Source organism: Muntiacus reevesi, chromosome 1 (genome assembly GCF_963930625.1).
Source record: "Muntiacus reevesi chromosome 1, mMunRee1.1, whole genome shotgun sequence".
Taxonomy (NCBI): Eukaryota; Metazoa; Chordata; class Mammalia; order Artiodactyla; family Cervidae; genus Muntiacus; species Muntiacus reevesi.
Window position 1 is genome coordinate 130,800,269 of NC_089249.1, and position 18,142 is coordinate 130,818,410.

At 33.2% G+C, this 18,142-nt stretch overlaps 1 protein-coding gene across 1 annotated transcript in view; it reads left to right on the forward strand.

Moving 5' to 3' along the window:
- LRRIQ3 (leucine rich repeats and IQ motif containing 3) overlaps nt 1-18,142 on the forward strand; it is a 194,355-nt gene that overhangs the window by 103,264 nt on the left and 72,949 nt on the right. Inside the window, exon 6 of the mRNA XM_065910938.1 lies at nt 13,562-13,670. Within this exon, the coding sequence (XP_065767010.1) occupies nt 13,562-13,670 (109 nt within the window). The remainder of the gene's footprint in view (nt 1-13,561; nt 13,671-18,142) is intronic.

Below are 18,142 nucleotides of genomic sequence, written 5' to 3' on the forward strand. Positions count from 1 at the left end.
GAGGCATGGGAAATGGTCCAAGGCACATGTCATGTTAGAACTAGGAAACATTTCAAAGGTAGAAGGGAGTGATGAATGCTTCAGAATGATGCAAAATACAAATTAACATAATATTGTGTAGACTATGAGGAAAGGTAAATAATAGGAAATTCCCAAGTATTAGTCTGAAAGACTAGTCTTATTGTCTTATAGACTTCAGTCTATATTAGTTAAGTCCTAGAATTGAAAGGAGAATGGAGTCTGCATATTGGAGATTTAACTCCAAAGGAGGGAAAGGATGCTTATAGAAATTGAACATTATATCTCACTAGCACCTTTTCCTTCAGAAGAGAACCATTGCTGCATTTTGTGTAAGATTCCAGTATTAGAATTAAACTTAGTAGAGTTAACTACATTTGATCCTGGCTGCTGTGAATCAGCCAGTTATTGAGAGCAAAGTCTTTTTCAGAGATAGAGTTAATATATAAAATATTGCTATGTATTTCCTCCAATTCACCCCCATTCCAGCACATTGCCTTCTTTCTACAATTATACCATCATACAGCCTCCATCTCAAAAATGCTTTTGTTCACTCACCTTAAGGTTTTGGTGCCAAAGTCGAAGCCTCCTTCCTGGAATCTCATCTTTACTTCCTTTTGTTTAAGAATGAGATTTTTCCCAGAATTGTACCTCTTTATCTATTTCTCTCTTCAGCTTGCAGCATTAAATAAAACAATACAATCCCTGATGTGGCCCAGAACAGAGATTTCTTCTCTTTTTATATTAGAGGAAATTAGTTTCTCTCAGTTAAAATATTGTTAGTAATATTTTTCTCTATGTTTACTTCTATATAAAGTTATTTACACCATACTTCCTTAGAAGGTGACTATTTTATGTGAATGTCTTTATTCTAGGAATACAAGCCATGTTATGGCAGATTGTAATTTATTTGTTTTTCCACCTTTTATCTAGCACAGTAATATGCACATAGGAGGCACTCAACAAATATTTACTGATTTAAAATTCTGTTATCTGCATTTACAAGAAGTTTAAACTTAACTCATGTTTTGGTCATAATTTATAACTTATGGCATGGTTTTAGTATATTTTCTGAAAATATTAATGCACTGTGCTAGCATGAAAAAAGTAGCTAATAGAATTCTGCTTATCATTGAGATCTTTGTGTGGGACAGGAACAATTAAAGTTATCATTGAAAGAAGATAGATTAAAATAAGATGCAAGTCAAAAATAAAATATAGAGTGCAAAAGGATCTTACAAAGTTGTTTTTTTTTTTCTTACAAAGTTTTGAACTATGTAAATAAAACAGATTTTCTTGCTGGGCCTGTTACAGAAGAACTTAGAATGCCTTTCAAAGATAGAGAAGGAAAAGGATTACCATACTGTGATAATTATAATAAAACTCATTATCCTGGAAATGCTATAGGCCAATGATATAAATAAACTAAGTTATATAGATAAATTAACTAATAGTAAATCCTTAATGGGTTGTTAAAGTAAATGAAAATGCTTTGTTGGATAGTCTTCACTGTTCACAGCATTTCTTTTTGCTACTGTTAGAGGCAGGATATTTGATTTAGGGGCAATTGATCTGAACTACTATACCATGTCATTTCTCCCCCAAATCTTAGGAATGCAGATATAATTTTGAAAATACTTGTTGTATACAAGATCCACACATTTTTAATTTGGTGGCTAGTCTTTATGTGTAAAATCATGTCTATTTTCCACTAAATATTTATAGAAAATACATACACTCATTTCATAAGGAGCATCTTAGGGGAGAGTAGAGGTAGAAGAAAATATTTCAAAATTATGCCTTTTCTTTTTAGTTTTAACTTTTGAGTTCATTGAAATGTGAAAAACTTATCATTCATATTTTTAGGTTTCTTTCTATCATATAGAAAACCATGATTGTTAGAATTCATGAGCACCTGAAAGCAAATCTGGAGCTCTCTGCCCTCAAGGCAAAATGTAATGTTTGCTGACTATTGTTAAATAATGGTACACCTCAAGAGTTTTAACTGCATTTTTTTCCATCTTTAAACTTTATTACCTGTATTTTTCTTCAGGGTAAAAAAAAATTATGGGTCAATTTTCACTGAAGTGGGCTGGATTTATGTATTCACCTCTCATCAGTGTCAAAGGAATTGTGCCCATCATTCCCTGGACAACAGGATGAAAACCTGTCTCTGATTGGACACTAGGGATATCAGCTGTACACACAAGATAAGTGTAAAGTTGAAAAGAGAAATACACTTAATAATCATTCAAGCCTGCATGTTTTAGCTATTTGAAACTTGCATAAAAATGTTCATGAAATTATTTACTTCCTCATGCAAGAAAGCTAATATTACCATTTTTAAATCCAGTAAAATGTACTAGCAAAAAAACCTGGCTTTGCAAAGACTGCTAATGCAAAACTTTTCAAGCTGTCCATCTTTTTATAATAAAAAGAAGCAAACTTAATAAAATGACCATTCTTCACCACTTACTTAAAATGAATTTTTATTTGTTCATGGTAAGAGAGAGTAGCTATTTCAGTGTATCTTAATATTGGTAAGAGAGAGTAGCTATTTCAGTGTATTTTAATATTGGTCTAAACTTTGAATGACAAAGATTTGTGTATTATGACTCATCTGGAAATTGATAGGACTGAATTTTCTCAAATCAAGTTCAGCGCCATGACTTGGAAAATATTAATTATTGAATCACATTGCTGCTCACTGATCTATTAAGATATTTTTAGAGACATTCCATCTAAGCATGGATTTAGCTGATTATATCCATCTAGAAAGCCTGTAGAGACTCATGGTAAATTGCAGGCATTTCTTTATATTTAAGTTTTTGCTTTACAAATTATAATGATTCTGACAATACCTAATTTATTAGCTTAAGAACTGCAAATAAACCTGTTTGCTTTTGAAAGTCTTAGTAGCTACAGTTTTGAGCCATTTACCTAGCCACAGGAACATTTGACTTCATGTAAATAATAAACTTTTGGACCATGACTGAAATATTTTTTACTGGAAATAAGAGCAGTAGGACTGAGGTTGTTTAGGAAGCTGTGCTGAATACATTGGGAAGTTGAATAGACTGAGATTTGTACTGAAGTTGTAGAACTTACAGGCTGGCAATTCAGGGTTAATTAAAGCACTTGGTTGAGGCTTTCTATTTATCTGTCTCATGAGTGTGTGTACATATACTGTTTTACACACACACAGACATATGTAGACATATATATTATAAATCCTGACTATTATATAATCCACTTTTTGCTCAAGCAGTCCCCGCAGTTCATTATCTATCTATCTATCTATCTATCTATCTATCTATATCTATATATATATATAAAATTCAGAGGGATGAAGCATGATTATACTGCATTTAAAACAGTTGTTTTAGTCCTTGGTATAGTAATAAACTCTTATATGAAGCAACATTTACAAATATTCTGAATTCCCCAAATGAGTATATCACTGCCAGGTGCAGAAGGCTAAATCTTCAGTTCTAGAAAATATTATCCAAGCATGGGGTCGGTAGCCAGCAGGCACACAACAAACATTTACCAAGTCAATTTAATATTTTATCAATATGTATTTATAAAGCACATTTAAGTTGTATATAGTATGCTTAGCTGAGTTGTTAAGGAATCTACCTGTTATGCAGTCAATTTAATATTTTATCAGTATGTATTTATAAAGCACATTTAAGTTGTATATAGTATGCTTAGCTCAGTTGGTAAGGAATCTGCCTGTTATGCAGGAGAATGGGGTTCAATCCCTGGGTGGGGAAGATCCCCTGGAGAAGGAAGTGGCAACCCATTCCAGTATTCTTGCCAGGAGAATCCCATGGACAGAGGAACCTGACAGGCAACAGTTGATGGGGTCACAAGAGTCAGACACAACTTAGCTACTAAACAATCACCACTTTAAAACACAATTATATCTGGAAAAAAAAAATTAGAAGAGAAACTTGTACAGCTTAAGAAAATAAATAAATAAATAAAATTTTTAAAAAAATTTCAAAAAACCCCACAATTATATCTGTGGCTACTATGTTAATTTATTGAGATCTTTATGGTAAATATAAACCCTTCCTCAGATTCTAAGCCAATTTAAAGCTTTCTATAATGTTATGTTTGCTTAAGGTGTGTAGGTTAAGGACTTCCCTTGTGGCTTTCAGCTGGTAAAGAATCTGCCTACAATGAGGGAGACCTGGGTTCGATTCCTGGCTTGGGAAGATCCCCTGGAGAAGGGAAATGCTACCCGCTCCAGTATTCTGACCTGGAGAATTCCATGGACTGTATAGTCCATGGCGTCACAAAGAGTCGCACACGACTGAGTGGTATAAGTTAAAGGAGAACAACCTAAACATCATAAAATATTGGCAGTCTCAATTTTTGCTCTTTTCTCCTTTTTTCATAAATGCAAACATTGTTCAAATATACTTAGGAATATAGATTCTTGAGCTATGTATTTTACTGCTAATGAAAAAGTTTTTTTTTTTCCTAAAAATATTATTTTATTGCCCGTCATTAAATTTTACCACCAGCATGTTAGTGATCTCATTTGGGGGCTACTTAAGCAGTATTAACTTATATTACTAATGCATAGTATGTCTCTTTCACTTCAAAATGATTAGATTTAGAAATTATTTATTTACTAAATATTATTTTACCCAATTGAGTTGATACTTGGGGTTTAATAAAATGCAGATTTTTATCACGAATGTGATTAGCAGTCAGCCTGTGCTTTCTGCTGTGCTTTTTCTCACTTTCAATATTTTTATCTTGCTTCTGATGTTTTCCATATCTATGTAGAGGGTTAATCATTAAATCATGCCGTATTTTGAGAAGTATAGAATTTAAATATTCACAAAATAAAAACTTTGTACCTTTGCCTAGCATGGTACCATGGATATAGCTGGCACTCAATACATATTTGTTGAAAAACTAATCAATTGTCTCAATTCTTTTTTGTTATTTGTGAATTGATACTGCAACAGAGGTTGAAGAATCCAGTCAAAGTGGTGCAGGGATATTGAGATAAGTAAACTATGGCCCCAGTTCTCAGAGAGAATAATGTCTTCTAGGGATGAAAAATGTACTTAACTATTATATAAGGTAGAATGCAATAAGTGCTTGAAAGATATGAAAAAATGATATTGATTATGTAAAGTTATACACTTTTTAAAATGTGATCCTTAGGTAAATCAGATACAGAATTATTTTCAATTACTACTATATAATAAGTTGGCTATTAGACAATATAAGAATGTCTTAGAGAAAAAGGATTATGAATAGAATTGCATTGTCATGTAAATAGCAATTAATCAAACTTATTTCTGGAGAGATTTTTCAAAGAAGCATAAACCTGTATACTCTGAAAGTTCTTCATGCCCTTTACTTCTGTTCTATAGTATCAATTATTATTATTGATGAACTACCATTGTATTCTCTGAACTTGAAATTATAACTTACTTTGAAATCTGGAAGTTTGCAGCATCTCTTTTTACTGAGTTTTAAACAACTGCTGCTACCAAGCAGTTGCTATATTACCAGTGTCATATAGCACACTTAAAAGAGTGGACCTCAATGATTTGCTCATTAGCACCTCTAATCTTGATAAGGATAGACCTTAGACGGTAATCATTCTTCAATTGAGGGAGCATAACTTCCTATGAGGCTTTTTTTCACATGTTCTTTAACTGGATAATTGCAGCAAAATATAATTTCAGCCATTCTTATTTCTGTGGTTATTTTTTCGTATAGACGAGAAATGTTGCATTTCATTCTATATCTACTAGGTTTCTCCTGTATTTGTTTATCCAGGTCATCCTTTGTGAAATCTCTTCCCCATTTATCAAGAATATCATCACTTCATTTCTAGTCTTTTTTGTTAAGATAAAGTAAGATTGAGACCAAATATAAGGTAGTAGCAATTTTTCATCCAGCAGTTAAACCTGCCAGTTGCTTAAGGGGCTTATCTTAAAAAGTAACTTTTTCTCATAAAACTTTTATCTTAAATCATGCCGCTTGCTCAGTGGCTTTTCCTGTTAACCAACACTTATTCTTGAAACCCAAGGTCAAGTGGAACCCGCCATGCATGGATCACTATGCATTAGCAAAGGTTTTGCTTGCTAAGTTAGTGATAGTATGTGTAGCCAAACACTAGAGCTAACAGTTATCATTCAGACAAAAGAGAATAACTTTTTAGTTTGGATTTTAGCATATTCCTAAAGTTTTCTGAGTATTATCTAGAATACCTAAGAGCTGGATTAGCACTTTTAAGGATCATGTTTTGGCCGAGAAGAGGAAAGGCAACAGAAACAACAACAAATGGGGTAGGACACCAGGGGCTGGGATCTTGGCTGTGTTTCTGAAAGAGGTTTTTAGAATCATCATTAAAATGGAGACTACTTACAATGAATAATATATAATATAGTCAAAGCAAATGCTTATTCAGGTATAGGATACTACAGATAGTATAGGCATAAATAGATAACATAACAATGAGTCTTCATTAACAATCTGCTTTAATCAAACACATAATTTCCTTTAAAGTCAAAGGACTCTAATTGCATAATATATATTGTGAAAACAAAGCCAACAATCTTCAGAACACCTAACTACACTAAATTTAGAACTTAGACCGCTAAGGATTGGAAATGAATCTTGATTTTCAGAGACAGAAAGTTTAACTTAAACTATTTACCCTTGATCTAGAAAGAAGATTGAGGAAATTGTTACCACTGTCACCATTCTTGGGAAGGAGAATTAAATAGCTAGTACAGTCAGCCATATGATATTTTGCAACCATGTACTTGTATGGTTTGTCAATCACAAGAAACTCCATGGATCCTCAGTTAATCTATTCTGATTTTCCGTAACACTCTGAGTTTTTTTTCTCATTATAATTGAATGAGATTTATTCATATACAGATTATCTCTCCCTATTTTAATACTACTTACAGATGATTTTTTTTCTTGGCTTCTCTACTCAGTATTATCAAGGAAGAATTCTTTCATTTAGATTTTTGTTCTCTTGCTTAGTGTGATGTAGAAATCAAAAGAACAAGTACATAGAGAGATGTACCTGAATCATATATGTGTGTGTGTATGTGTATATATATATATATATATATATATATATATATATATATACATACATACATAGTAATTGTTTTTACCAGATGGTTATGTTTTTCTGTGGGTAGCACATTGAGAAATGGTAAAGTTAAAGAGCCTTCAGAAAATCTAGAGAGTCTCTGTTGATGTATATGATAAAATGCTTAGAAGAAGGGAATAGGAGAATTGTAAAGAGTTGTTTAGTGAAATGATTTGGAGTAGACATAGAGTAGGAAAAATTTCAGGAATTAAAGAACAGATTATTTTAAGTGTTACTTGGGTAGAGTTCTTTAAAAAATATAAACTAGCAATTTAGGAAAAGGTCAGTTTTCATCTTAGTCCCAAAGAAAGGCAATGCTGAAGAAGTTTCAAACTATCGTACTGTTGCACTCATTTCACATACTAGCAAGGTAATGCTCAAAATCTTTCAAGCTAGGCTTTCACAATATGTGAACCGAGAACTTCCAGATATTCAAGCTGGATTTAGAAAAGGCAGAGGAACCATAGATCAAATTGCAAACATATGTTGGAGCATAGAAAAAGCAACGGAAACACCATCCTCTTATGTTGCATTGACCATGCAAAAACCTTTGACTGTGTGAATCACAACAAACCATGGAAAATTCTTAAAGAGATGGAAATACCAGACCATGGTACCTGTTACCTGGACAATGTTACCTGTCTCCCCAGAAACTTATATGCAGGTCATGAAGGAACAGTTTGAACTGGACATGGAACAATGGACTGGTTCAACATCGGGAAAGCATTACATCGAGGCCGTATACTGTCACCCTGCTTTTTTAACATCTATGCAGAGTAAATCCTGTGAAATGCCAGGCTGGATGACTCACAATCTGGAATCAAGATTGCCAGGAGAAGTATCAACTTCACATATGCAGATGATATTACTCTCATGGCAGAAAGTGAAGAGAAATTGAAGAGCCTCTTGATGAGGGTGAAAGAGGGGAGTGAAAAACCTGGCTTAAAACTCAGCATTCAAAAAACAAAAATCATGGTATCCAGTCTCATCACTTCATGTCAGATAGATGGGGGAAAAAATGGAAGCAGTGACAGATTTTATTTTCTTGGCTCCAAAGCCACTGTGGATGATGACTGCTGCCTCCTTGGAAGAAAACCTATGAAAAACATAGACAGCATATTAAAAAGCAGAGATTTCACTTTGCTGACAAATGTCCATCCAGTCATAGCTGTGATTTTTCCAGTACTCATGTATGGGTATGAGAGTTGGACCATAAAGAAGGCTGAGTGCCAAAGAATTTATGCTTTTGAGTTGTACTGCTGGAGAAGACTCTTGAGAGTCCCTTGGACTAAGAAGATCAAACCACTCAATCTTAAAGAAAATCAGCCCTGGATATTCATTGGAAAGACTGATGCTGAAGCTGAAGCTGCAATACTTTGGCCACTGAAGTGAAGAGTCAGCTCATTGGAAAAGACCCTGATGCTGGAAAAACTTGAGGGCCAGGGGAGAAGGGGACAGCAGAGGATGAGATGGTTGGATGGCATCATTGACTCAATGGACATAAATTTGAGCAAGCAGTGGGAGATAGTGAAAGACAGGAAAGTCTGGCGTGCTGCAGTTCATGGGGTCACAAAGTGCTGAACATGATTTAGCGACTGAATAGCACTGTCCAGTTATTAGGCTATTTCCAAAAAATGGAGTTGGTATTGTGTTAGCCAATGTTCCTAAACTTCCACTCATTGCTTCTAGTACTTCTCTTTAATGCTATTCATTCCACATAATAACAAATAATTATTGAGTATGTGCTGAGTGCCAAGGGCCATTCTTTACTTTGAGTAAACAAGATAAGAAAAGTGTGTAGTGCTTTGTGGACTAGATTCTAAGAAAAAAATATATAATCTTAGTAAACAAATAAAATTGTGATAAATGTTATGAATTAAATAAGGTTCTGAGATAGAGAATAATAGGAGGATGCCTACTTCTCATAGGATTTTCTTAAAATGCTTTTTTTCTGAGGGGATAATATTTAAAATTAAGACATAAAGGATAAGAAGCTAATCATGAAAAGTATAGGAAGGAGAGTACTCTAGGCAGAGGGAAGAGCTTACACAAGGAACTGAGGCATGCAGTAACTTGTTTTAGTTGGATTAGGTTCAAGGGACTGAGTGAAATCCACATGGTAGGAGTATAATTAACCAAGTTGAGTAGCACAAGATAGTTTGATTGTGTATTTGAGGGCCATATTTTACTGAGTTTTTGTGTCTCATAATAAGGATTTGGACATAGTAAGGACCTTGGACAGCCATTATGGGATTTTAAAGGCAAAGAAAAACAATGATCAGAGTTACCTTTTGACAAATGTAAATATATCTTGTGAGAGCAAGGGTTATGGCAGAGACCAATAGGAAACCATTGATATTTCTGTTTGGAAGAGATGATTATAGATTATATTAGAGAAGTGAAGTGAAATCAGAGAGAAGCAAACATTTGAAATAGATTTAGAAAGTAGAATTGCTGATATTTGCTGATGACTTAAAGTGTTTCAGAAAAAGGATATAATAGAGATGAAATTCTAAATTTCTATGATTTGAATAAGAGAATCATATCCTTTTAGAAGATAAGGAAGATGGAAGTTGGAGGACATGATAAGCCTGAATCTGTATTACCTCTTCTCTACACTTATGCATAGCTTATTTATGTAGGTCTTATTTTAAAAATAATTCATTAGGTAGGCTCCTTTCTTTTCATATTCCAGGGTATCTTTAATCATCTGAAAATCTGTTGCCCTGACCTGACATAGTACTTCAGCTATGGTTCTGATCAGAAATTAATATGGTAAGACTGTAATTTCCTTCATTTTAGATAGAATGCTTAATACAGCATAAAAGTCATCACACATTAGACTTTTACTATAGTCATAATTAAAATATTTTTATCATTCATGTTTTCAATAATATTATTTTAGTGATTAAATGTATTTTCCCAATTGCAATATCTATTCCTATTAAAATTCATCTATTCCAATTTGACCCATTGCTCCATCTATCTGTAATCTTTTAAATTTGTCTGATCTTAACTGATTTTGTTCTTTTACCACCTCCTTTGAAAATTTGATAAGAATTTTCCTTGTAGTTTTGTTCACATCATTCAGATAAATATTGATCAGCATAGGGCTAAGAAGTTGTCCAATATCATGACATTAGGGAGCCCCCTTCATTTTATTAATCCTTACTCTTTTCCATATGATAACCCAGCATCTCTGATCTGTACCTAATCATATTATCTTTCCATAAAGTAGTAAAAGTATTTATCAAACGTTGCTGAAATTCAGGTCTGTCTTATCAAAGGTATTTGAACCTGATTCTGACTCTGTTAAAAATAAAATTATACCTGACGTAATTAGTTTGTTTTCACTATATACTGCTCCTTGGTGATTATTTCTTTTCTAAATGCTACCAAAAATCCTTAAAATATTTCCCTAAGTTATTGAAGACCAGTGTTAAGGTTAAGACACTTTAGTTAATAGAAATATCCTTTCAGTTATTGAAAACAAGATACTTATTAGATTATCTCCAATGGTATCATGACTTGTTTTCTCTGTGATTTTGAAGATCAGTCAATAAATGGGTACATCCTTCCTTTTTTTAATTGCAGTATGTAAAACAAAATTCCAATTTTCTTTATATTGACAGCTTATATAAGTCTCAGTTCATTTGAAGTTTTAGACTCTGATCATCTCTCTATAGATTTGTTTCACATCACATATGCACCCTATATCATGGAGTCTTCTTTTACAAAATCCAAGGAAGGGGAAATGATTTTAAATGATGACAAACAGTGATATATGAATTATATACGAAAAAGGATAAGGGGGCAAACCAATATATATATATTGATTCAACTTGAGGGCTTTAAAATTTCATGATTCTGCAAATAAACTTTATTTGTGATAGAGTTTGGATACTCAGATTTGACAAATACATACATTTAAAATTTTTTTTTATTCTTCTAGAGGTGTAAAGGGATAAGTACTAGTAGAAAAAGAATTGTTGAATGTACCATTTCACTCTACTTTTATCATTTTCTTATAAGGAGAATGTAAGTGTGAGATCTTGAAGAAAGAAATAGTCTATCACTGAATTAGAATTTGAATTGATTTTTAACATATGATGAATTACATTGTTAAGAGGGAGAGATAGAACATGGTTACCAAAATAGAGCAAAATTCATAGAAGTAAAAGGATACACGAATGATAATATGGCATGAAGAAGATTGATGGACAAATTTGAGATTGATAAAGACTTTGAAATTGATTGTTAAGATTTGGTGGCAAAACAGTAGTCTACATTTTTCTGTCATACTTTGTTTAATGGAAAGAATTGAACCCTAATGAAAATAGAAACAGCATTACTTAAAATATTGCCATTCTTTGATAATGTGTTACTGTGTATTACTATAATTATTCTTGATAACCTTAAGAAAAACTTCTAAATATAGAGAGAATAGGTGAGCTCAAAAGTACCTACCTATTTGTCTTTCTAGCAAAAAATAGTACTTTTGTCATGTAAGAACTTAAAGTAGTGTTGTATAAAAGTTATTAGGGAAGGAATTTTTAGAGCAGAATGAAAATTGAGATTCATTCCAAGACCAGATAATACCGAGTACCTAACACAAACATTAAAAAAAATTCCTTGCATAATGAGTCACTGCATAGAGACTGTGTTTTCAAAAAATAATTTAGAGGACATACAAAATTTAGAAGATAAAAAGAAATTCAAAGATATTTAATTAAATATGTCTATTATATGGTACAGAAATTTGTTCATGAAATTGTGAATACAGGAGACTAGGACGCATATCCAAGTGTTCCTTCTAAATTGTAGAGTAAAAGAAGTTTTGACAACTGGACAGTTAAGGCAAGGGGACTATGAAAAAAATCTGTTTAAAAATTCTATCACCTATCATATGTTAGAAAATTTTTGTGAGTTTTCTCCCCTTGGATGAAGGTACTGCTATTCCCAAGAACTAGAGTTAAGTACTAAAAGGTTTAGAGGAAAGATATGACAACAAATCTCTTGAGTATGTTGTATCTGTGAGATTTCCCAGGGCAAAAGAGCTCAGTTAATAATAGTTATAAGTATTACATAAATTAATATCTATAAAGAATGTTAAAATAATAGCAAATATGATAAACACTATACAAGTATTCGATAAACAAATATACAGAACCAAATCTCAGAAAAGAGATCTACCTGAGGATACATACATATATATATGTGTGTGTGTAAATATATATATTTACAAATTCACAAATATATTTACAAATTACAAATATATTTATGATTCACAAACACACACACACACTTAAATATATATATATATATATATATATATATATATATATATATATGTCAAATCAAAATTTAGACCAGTGAATCGTCAACATTTAGACCAGTGGTTCTCATCAAGGAAAGCGTAATATCCTGGGAAGGATTTTTCAAATACAAGCCTATGTCCCTTCCTAAAATTTTGATTTTTTTTCTCCTGTAGCAGTGTGTTAGTTGCCTACGAATGTCTGTCCTCTTCTTTTTTGGTAACAGACCCTCCGTTTTACTCCAGGAAGTAAAGTCCATAGCACAAAGGCTGCATTTCTTGCCCATTCAAGTTTTAGCTGTGGGAAGTCAATGAGATGTGAACAGAAGTTATTGGAAGGGCCTCTAGGAAAGTTCCTTAAGACGACATGGCTTGTGCCCTTTTATCATTTTATCCTTTCTTCCATCTTGCTGACTGAAGTATAGATATGATATCTGATGCTCAAGTAGTTATCTGTACCAATCCTGAATGGACTGTGAAGAAAGAGATAACACAGTATCAATTATTAAATCATTCACAACCACTTTACAGGGATTGTATAGTTTACATCTGAGAGTGCCTCTGCTCTCCACAGAGCTCCTTATCAATATGCTACTTATTATCCTTTCCACACATACTCTTAAGGCTTGTGATAATTCTGGCCCCATTTATTTCTTCCTGTTTTACTGTCTTTTAGTGTTCTGTGAAATAATTTTGTCCCTTCTTTCTTACAATCTTCCTTCAGGCTTTCTGAAGGAAAGCGTCTTGTTTCTTTTGTTTATTCTTGTTTCTTCTCCCTTCGGATTCCTGTCATATCATCCTCCTGACAGATCCCCTTCCTCTTCCCCTCAGTCTCTCTTAGAACATTGTCTAAATTATATCATCAGCTCTTAATAGGAGGGCTGTTTATCAGAATCATACATAATGGAACTCTTTTCATCTTTTCTAAACCCTGCCTACCTCACAGGTTTTGCTGTTGTTTTTTAAAATAAAAGTAAATCATGAAAATGTACTATAATATATGTGAGAGTTCTTTGAGAACTCTAAAACATATATGAGATATTATCATTGTTATCATTGCTTTTATTTTGTTTCCACAGAGTATATATTCTCCTGTTGATTTAAAATATTCTACTGAACAGAGAAAACTTGTTTCTTCTATTTTACATGAATTAAAAACAAGAAAACCAAGATATCTCATTCAAAAAGGTTAGTTATAGGAATTTTTAAATTGTATTTAATGAACATATTTTGATGAAGAGTAATTATATTTGTTAAACATTGGGCATGCTAATTGGAACTATAAATATGACTCCATGAAATATATGTTGAGACTTCTAGATAAAATATCTATATCTCATTTAATACTTAATAAATAAATATGTATATATATATATCAGAAAGTTGTTTAATGACATGAAAGCCCTGATTTTGACTAGAAATTGGGAATTAGAAATAAGTATTATTAAGAAGGGCTCCATCAGTGAATCAGCAGTAAAGAATCTACCTACAATGCAGGAGACGCAGGAGATATAGATTTGTACCCTGGGTCAAGAAGATCCCCTAAAGGAGGGCATAGCAACCCACGCCAGAATTCTTGCCAGGAAAATCCCATGGAAGAGGAGCCTGGCAGACTACAGTCCATGGGGTTGCAAAGAGTCAGACACACTGAGCAACTGAACACACACACACACACACACACACACACACACGCATATTAGCAAGAACCATATTGAATCTTTTTGTTACTGGATGACTGTGTCAGCATGGTACATCATTCAGGAAACCTGTCAATTAGCAGATTAATATAAATCATTTAAATTAAAAATGATATAAAATGTCTTTAAGATTTTGAAGATAATTAATTCTTACTACACAAAAAATTTTATGTTCATAACATTTTGGTCATCATATCTGTGCATGCATGCTAAGTCGCCTCAATCATGTCTGACTCTTTGCAACCATATGGACTGTGGCCCACCAGGCTTCTCTGTCCATGGATTCTCCAGACAAGAATACTGGAGTGGGTTGCCATGCCATCGTCTAGTGGATCTTCCCAACCCAGGGATCGAACTCGCATCTCTTATGTCTCCTGCATTAGCAAGAGAGTTCTTTACCCCTAGTGCCACCATCATACGTGTACTTGTTTTTATTTTGTTTTCACAGAATTTCTTTTGATAAAATAATGTATTCGAAGCAGATGACGTTACTCTCTTTATCTCTGTCTTTCACAGAAAACTAATAAAACCAGTCTAATAAAATAATTTGAAAGTCTTATAATTTTTTTCAAAGTTTCTCTTCAGTTCAGTTCAGCCGCTCAGCTGTGTCTGACTCTTTGAGACCCCATGGACTGCAGCACGCCAGGCTTCCCTGCAACCACTCCAGGGATTTACTCAACTGTAATCCCTATTTACCAACTACCAGGGTTTATACAAACTCATGTCAATTGAGTCAGTGAAGCCATCCAACCATCTCATCCTCTGTCGTCCCCTTCTCCTCCCACTTTCAGTGTTTCATCAGGGTCTTTTCAAATGAGTCATCTCTTCTCATCAGTGGCCAAAGTGTTGGACCTTCAGCTTCAACATCAGTTCTTCCAATGAACACTCAGGATTGATCTCCTTTAGGATGGATTGGTTGGATCTCTTTGCAGTCCAAGGGACTCACAGGAGTCTTCTCCAACACCACAGTTCAAAAGCATCAATTCTTCGGTGCTCAGCTTTCTTTATATTCCAACTCTCACATCCACACATGACTACTGGGAAAACCATCGCTTTGACTAGATGAACCTATGTAGGCAAAGTAATGTCTCTGCTTTTTAATATGCTGTCTAGGTTGGTCATAACTTTCCTGCCAAGGAGTAAGCATCTTTAATTTCATGGCTGCAATCACTATCTGCAGTGATTTTGGAGTTCCAAAAAATAAAGTGTGCCACTGTTTCCACTGTTTCCCCATCTATTTGCCATGAAGTGACAGGACTGGCTGCCATGATCTTAGTTTTCTAAAACTTGAGCTTTAAACCAGCTTTTTCACTCTCCTATTTCACTTTCATCAAGAGACTCTTTAGTTCTTCACTTTCTGTCATAAGGGAGTTGTCATCTTCATATCTGAGGTTATTGATATTTCTCCTGGCAATCTTGATTCCAGCCTGTGCTTTATCCAGCCCAGTATGTCTCATGATGTACTCTGCATATAAGTTAAATAAGCAGGGTGACAATATATAGCCTTGATGTACTTCTTTTCCTATTTGGAATCAGTCTGTTGTTCCATGTCCAGCTGTAACTGTTGCTTTCTGACCTGCATACAGATTTCTCAAGAGGCAGATCAGGTGGTCTGGTAGTCCCATCTCTTGAAGATGGTCATCTGAGTTAAATTCACCCATTCCAGCCCATTTTAGTTTGCTGATTCCTAAAATGTCAGCATTCACTCTTGCCTTCTCCTATTTGGCCATTTCCAATTTTCTCTTAAACCTTTTAAAAATTATGATAAGAACACTTAGCATTAGGCTTACCCTCTTAACAAATTTTTTAATTGCACAATACATTTAGCTATAGGCACAGCAGATCCTTCTGACCTTTCCATCTTGTATAACTGGATATGTATAATATCTAAACAACAGATCCCCATTTTTCCCTCCCTCCATCCTTTTAATTCTTAAATATTTGATTCTTTTCCTTTTTAAAAATTCATGGTGGTGTCTTTATCCTTACTGATTTTTTGTCTTCTGTGTACGTGAACTCGTCAAACTCTACCAGATTCTTATTTGTCAGTGGCTTTGTTTGTTATTTCATCACTTCTCTATTAAGTTCATGTACTTTATATATTTCCTAAAACTCTAAAGTAATGTTATTTTAATCCAATTATTTGACTCCTGGGTTTACAAACCAAAATGAAATTAAGGAAATATAGTAGTCCCATGCTCCATACCCTCCCACTCACTTTTGTTGCTTCCCCAGAGCAATAATCCTTTAATAATTTTTAAATACTCTTCTGTTACTTACTTTCATATTTCCAAGTAATATATTTATTGTTAGAATTTCTTTTTTAATTTTAGATTTTATATGCAATTTCTACTGTGAAAGATGGAGATTTAATTATTTATAAATTCCCCCTGATACACATTCTTAACATGTCCCCTCCCCTTTTCTCCCAATAAAATTATATTATCAGTATTTGGGGATTAATTAATAATTAAAATGTTAATTATTATGGCTATATAAATAACTACTTACAACTGAGTCACACAGTATACTAGGCTGTGTTTGCCTTATACTATTATTTAAAAACTGGTTTGGAAACCTCATAAGAGTCAACTCTCACCAAGCATATCCATACATATATATTTTTTCAATATACTTCTTCTTGAGACCTTAATTTGCTAATTTAATCAGGACTACTTGCTTTCTAAACTTGTTTTTAACAGCTGTCATCTTGGTACATCACTTCATTTTGGTACATTCATTCAGTACTGTGATCCTGAGAATTCATTTGTCTGATATACTGTGTTATGACCTGTTTCCAGGGTTCTATATCGTTTTTCTTGGTTTATTTTCTTATATTACTACAATACTTTCTTACTAGTTTACAGAGAAATTATACATTAGAAGTAATTTTTTTAAAAAAAACTTAAAAGCCTAAGCATATTTTTATGCTACATATATATTTAATTGATGATTTAACTGTGCAGAATCGTCATAGTTTTCTCAGAATTGCTTCATTGTCTTATAGCTTCCAGTGTTACCTTTGAGAAATCCATTGCCATGTAATTCTCATTCTGATGTGTGTGAACTTCTGTGTGTTGTTTTTGTCTACTGACTATAAACATTTAGCAGTTTATCTCTGAACCAAGTATTTTGCAATTTCACAGTGATTTGGCTCAGATATTTGTTTGCTTTTGAAGATTTTCTTTTGATTCAATTTATTGTGACTTTTCAATCTGAAAATTTATATCCCTCATTTGTCAGTATTCCTCTTGTCTTATTTTTAAGGTAATGCATATATTAAATATAACACAGAACATATATTGTAACCATCTTAACTATACATTAAGCATATTTATATTGTTGTACAACCATCATGACCATCCATCTGCAGGAGCTTTTTATCAACTCTTTCAACTGGAATGCTATACCCATTGAACACTAACTTCCAGTCCTCCCATCCTCTCATTTTCTGGAAATCACCATTCTACCTTCTGTCTTTAGAATTATTATGAGTGTGATTACTACAGATATTTTTATATAAGTGGAATTATACAACATTTGCCCTTTATTTACTGACTTATTTTAATTAGCATAATATCTTTAAAGTTCACCCATGTTGTAACAAAATTGCTTTCCTTTTAAGGTTGAATAATTTTCCATTATAACTAGGTACCATGTTTTTATCCATTCATTTATCGGTGGCACTTGCTTTGCTTCTACCTTTTAGCTACTGTGAATAATGCTGCTATTAACGTGGGTGTGCAGATATCTCTTTGAGACCCTGTTTTCATTTGTTTTGGGTGTATACCCATAAGTGAAATTTCTGGATGATATAATTTTTTTTTTTTTTTTTTTTGAGGAACTACCATACTTTTTCCCACAATGATTATACCACTCTACATTCTCAATATAAGAATTCCAATTTCTCCACATCCTGACCAACAGATGTTATATTTTGTTGCTGTTGTTGTTACTGCCATC